This window comes from Musca vetustissima, unplaced genomic scaffold (assembly GCF_032173495.1).
Source record: "Musca vetustissima isolate MV318-11 ecotype Yass unplaced genomic scaffold, APGP_CSIRO_Mvet_v1 utg814, whole genome shotgun sequence".
In the NCBI taxonomy this organism is placed as follows: Eukaryota; Metazoa; Arthropoda; class Insecta; order Diptera; family Muscidae; genus Musca; species Musca vetustissima.
The window spans coordinates 150707-155973 of record NW_026879786.1 but is presented as its reverse complement, the minus strand read 5'-3'; the positions used below and the strand labels follow the sequence as shown (position 1 = coordinate 155973).

At 34.0% G+C, this 5267-nt stretch overlaps 2 protein-coding genes across 2 annotated transcripts; both read right to left on the bottom strand.

Moving 5' to 3' along the window:
• On the bottom strand, positions 1-1193 carry LOC133324942 (U5 small nuclear ribonucleoprotein 40 kDa protein). The gene is made up of 3 exons (XM_061533765.1): positions 1059-1193; positions 870-999; positions 1-806 (listed from the first exon to the last, which is right to left on the bottom strand). Exons 1-3 carry the CDS (start codon positions 1161-1163, stop codon positions 1-3), a joined length of 1041 nt encoding a protein of 346 aa, XP_061389749.1. The 5' UTR covers positions 1164-1193.
• Positions 1194-3078: 1885 nt separating this feature from the next.
• Positions 3079-3780, bottom strand: LOC133324941 (uncharacterized). The gene is made up of 2 exons (XM_061533764.1): positions 3587-3780; positions 3079-3516 (listed from the first exon to the last, which is right to left on the bottom strand). The coding sequence occupies exons 1-2, from the start codon at positions 3761-3763 to the stop codon at positions 3079-3081; spliced, it is 615 nt and encodes a 204-aa protein (XP_061389748.1). The 5' UTR covers positions 3764-3780.
• Positions 3781-5267: the final 1487 nt, after the last annotated feature.

Here is a 5267-nt window from a genome sequence, read left to right as displayed (position 1 = left end):
TTAGTCCTCTATTTCACCCAGATACAAAGTTTTATCGCTGGAGGCGGATACAATCAGCGGCTCTTTAGAACTAAAATCGACATCATTAACACTACCATTATGACCGGGAAGTTTATAGAGTATCCGCCGACTGGTTGTATCCCATACGTAGACATAACGATCCGCTGAACCAGCTGATATCTTACTACCATCCGGTGACCAGGCACAACGTAATAAATTCTTTTCGAAATTATGTTGATGTCCTTGGAAAATTTTCACACATCGCTCACCCGGCACATAGGGGCGTATATCCCAAATTCTCAGTGTATTATCCATGGAATTTGATAGAATATATGAACCATCAGGAGATAAAGATAATCCGGTTATTGTGTCGGTATGCCCTTTCAGCGAATGTAACACCTGTTGTTTACGTATATCCCATACCTTCACTTCATTATCTATACCACCGGAAATCACTTGATCGGAGGTGTCATTGAATGTTACTGCGGTCACTTGAAATGGTGCATCCAATGTATGGGCGGCAAGTTTTTTCCGAGCATCCCAAATACGTATTGAACGATCATCGGAACCGGAACACAACATTTGCTGGCCACGGCGTGTACCTTGCACGGAGTTGACGAAATTTGTGTGGCCTTTAAGGCGCCGCACTCGCTGCCCTGTGCCAATGTCCCAAATGGCCACGGTTTTGTCGGTAGAACAAGTGAACACTTGAGATCCCTCGGTGTTGAAGTGGGCTTCCAAAACGGCACCTGTGTGCCCCGACATTGCCAAAATATTTTCACAATCACCGTAGACATTCCAAATATCTGAAAAAAAAATTAAAAATATTTATACTTTTACTTCACACTCCTCCCTACAATCCCCCTTACATATTTGCCTATCGAATCCTGAGGATAGTAACATTTCTCCTTCTGGATGAAATTCTGTGGTAAAAATCTCTCCTTGATGACCCTCGAGTAGCATAATGGGTGCCTGGAGATTTGAGGTACGGCGTACACCCTGAAAAATCCATTAACAATTAATTATAAATTTCCATTTGTTGTGGTACCACCACTTACCGCCTCCATTAAGGCCTTGTCACGATTTGTATAGGCCACCAAATCACTTTTCGTTTTCTTTGGCTCTTGGGCCAATACAAGACTGGAACCGGGTCTTTTGGCCATGTTGGAGAGGAAAATGAGTTATTTAAATATTATTTTAATATAAAAATTTATTATTTTTCTAAAATAATTTCCAGCAGCACCGCGTTTGTCTTGTCCGTTTAATGTAAAAGAAAACAAATAGCAATGTTGTTATCAGAGAGAAAGAATGTTTAAAAAACAGGGTGTCTCATACAAGCTGCCAAATGTGATGCCGTCTGTAAAGACACAAAAAGGGGGTTCACAACGAAAGATATTTCTTAATTGACAACAAGAGTCGTAAATTTTTAAAAAAACTTATTTTTCAACGCTTTGTTTTTTATAAATGAATTTTTTGAAACAATATCAAGAGGTGGATTATTAAAAAACGTTTTTAGAGATCATATCATACCGAAATTGAAAAAAATCATTTTTAAAGATCATCTCAAGGCGTAATTAAAAAACGGCGTGGATTTTTTTAAACAACAATTTTTGAGGCACTAGCAAGGCATGGATTCAAAAATATATTTTTGAGGCTCTAGTTTGAATTTTCGAAAAACATTTTTTGTGAAACTATTTCTATTAAAAAAAATTGGGAATAGATTTTTTTAAATATTTTGAATAATTTTTTTTTATTGAAATATTTTGAAAATTTTCTAAATATTTTGATTTTTTTTAATTATTTCAATTTTTTTAATGTTTTGATTTTTTTAGAGACTACAACAGGACTTTGGAGATTCTTCGAATAGCTCTTTACCTCTTATAAGATACTTCGAATGTCCCTAGACCTCTAGACAGCCTACGGATCTATGCGTAGGATTTCTCGAGACCTCCTTAAATATCATTAAAATTTATCTTTATATCTAATCTCTAAATATCCTTAGAATGTCCCTGAATATCCTCAGACTGTCTTTTAACATCGTTAGAGACCCTCAGAATTCTTCTAGAACCCTTTAGACCTATTTAGAGCTCCTTACAACATCTCTAGACCTTTTTAAAGACCCTTAGAATTACTCTAGATCTCTGGAGATAGTCTCCAGACTCTGTTTAGATATCCATAAAATGTCCCTAGACCTCTTTAGAGACCCTTAGAATGTTACCAGACATCTTTAAAATTTCTTTAGACCACTGTAGGGATTTTAAATATCCATAGAATAACTTTAGGCCTCTATAGATTATATCCAGACTTTGTTAAGATATTCATAAAATGTCCTTATACCTCTTTAGAGGCCATTAGAATGTCTACAAACCTCTTTAAAATGTTATAAAATCTCTGTAGATTCTCTAGAGCTTTTTAGAATTTCCCTACACTTATTTAGGATCCTTTGAAAATCTCCAAACGACTTTAGAAATTCTTATAATTTCTCTAGACCATTTTTGGTGGTCCTTAGAATGTTACTACACCACTTTAGAGATCTTCAGAATGCATGTAGACCTCTATTGGGGTTCCTTAGATCCCTTTTTGGGTTCCTTAGGCCTCTTTTTGGGTTCCTTATACCTCTTCAGAACTCCCTAGAATATTTCTAGGTCCCCTCTAATACCCTTGGAAAGCCTCTAGACCTCTTAAGAGATCCTTCGACTTTCTCCAGAACTCTTTTGAGATCTTTAGAATACCCCTAGACCTCCTTAAAAGTCCTTATCAATCATATAGTCATCCCTAGACCTCTCTTAGCCTTTGAAATTAAAAAAAAAAACACATCATTTGGCAGCGTGATTGAATATCTTCCGAACTGTTTTCCATTTTTAATATCTTTATTTATGTTACAATGACAATGACGTGTGTGTGTGTTTGTATGTATATAAATTGCATAAAATTTCGTAAATTTTTCATATAGGAAAAAATCGTGTATAATGAGAAGAATATCAGCAGCAGGCGGTATGTCCTCCGATCCGACTCTATAAACTACATATATACAAAAAAAAAATACTTCGAAACTACGTTTTTTCTTCGATTTCGGTTTTAAACCGGTAAAGCACTCGAACTCGCCGATGAACTTACACTACTCTTAAATAAGGAACCAAAGAATTTCATACCCGTAGCACCACCCGGCACAGTGCCCACCACCATAAAGGCCAAGGCAATCATTTGGGCCAGGGCAAAGAGTACCGTCAACGCAGTACTCTGTAGCCATAGGGCACAATATAGGGTGGCGAACATACAACTGAAATATGTCGATGACACCAGGGCTCTTTGTTTGGTAAAAAGTGTTTTGAAAAAGGCCAAAAATCCGGAGAGGAAACAAAAACTCAAAATGAAAAATAAACTACCCAGCGTGTAGAGTAATGAAAATTTGCGCGTCTTCAGCAAGAGGACAGGAATGTAGAACAGGGATATGGTTATGCAGAGAGTGCCCATGCCAAGGCAGGCCACAAAGCCGACAATGCGTTGCAGGCGTGACTAATAAGGGGAGAGAGAAAGAAAAAACATATTTTGATATTTTAATTTTTCGAAAAAAGAGGCTACTTACCAGTTTTGGACAACAGCTATCCTGGGTGTCCTTCAGCCAACTGTTGGCCTCCGGTTCACTATTTCGAAATATTTTACCAAATTTTTCCGGCACCTTCAACTGTGGCACTTTGAATTTTTTCTTTTGTTCACTCTGCAGTAGCAGATACTGATCCAAATCATCTTTGAGATTGGCCATTGTGCGTTACTCGAGCTGCTGCCGTCTGGCCACAAGGTTTTTCGTTCGTAATCTTTCTCTTATCTTTTCTTTTAGAGGGATGCTGTCGCTGTTTTGCTGGAGGTGCCACGAAATTATGTTTGTTTTTTCTTGTCTTCTTCCACCACTTCTAATTGGGAAATCGTTCTGTTTTGTCTTGTCACAAAAAATCTTGATTGATTGATTGATTGAATGAGTAATCAAAACAAAGCGAAGATAATTACAGTTCGCATTCATTATGAAATGATAGCACACGGTTGTGTTTTACAGGGAGTTAGTGGTGAACGTAACGTAAAAGATATTTTAAATGGGAAATAACGGATTTTAAAAAATATATTTTTGACGGGGATAACAGTCATTTTTTCAAAGGCGTGGATTTTTTAAAAATCATTTTTTCAAAGGCGTGGATTTTTTAAAAATCATTTTTTCAAAGGCGTGGATTTTTTAAAAATCATTTTTTCAAAGGCGTGGATTTTTTAAAAATCATTTTTTCAAAAGCGTGGATTTTTTAAAAATCATTTTTTCAAAGGCGTGGATTTTTTAAACAATATTTTTTTAAGGCGTGGATTTTTTAAACAATATTTTTTTAAGGCGTGGATTTTTTAAACCATATTTTTTTAAGGCTTCGATTTTTTAAACCATATTTTTTTAAGGCTTCGATTTTTTAAACCATATTTTTTTAAGGCTTCGATTTTTTGAGAAAATTTTTTTCAAGGTTTCGATTAAAAAAAATATTTTTTTTTCAAGGCTTCGATTTTTTAAGAAAATATTTTTCAACGCTTCGATTTTCGAAGAATATATTTTTTTCAAGTCTTCGATGTTTTAAGAAAATATTTTTTCAAGTCCTCGATTTTTTAATAAAATATTTTTCAAGGCTTCGATTTTTTTAAAAAATATTTTTTCAAGTCTTCGATTTTTAAAAACAAAATATTTTTTAAGGCTTCGATTTAAAATAAATATTTTTTCAAGGCTTCGATTTTTAAAATTAAAAATTGTTCAAGTCTTCGATTTTTTAAGAAAATATTTTATTAAATCTTCGATTTTTAAATATATATTTTTTCAAGGCGTAAACACAATATTTTTCTTTAAAAAAATTTTTTTTCAAACAGTGAATTAAAAAAAAATTAGGCGTGATTTTTTAAAATTTTTTTTTTCTGACTGTGGAATTTAAATATATACAGTGGTGGTCACAGAATTAAAACATTTACTGTGGTAAACATTTTTTGATGAGCCCTCGATTCGTTTGAAGTATTTTTGAAATTTTTTTAATTCAGAACACTTCGATATACTGCACTTAAGAGATTTAGTGTGAAAATGGAAAATTATTGCATGCAATTTTTCCATAAATAACGGTTTTTACGAAAATACGTCGACTTTGAAGTGGCCATATAATTAAAACATTGTGTGATTTTTTACTTTACTGTATTTTTTGAAAATATTTTTAAAAAAGCTCTTTAATTTAGTTAAATTATGTAAACTAAGCATC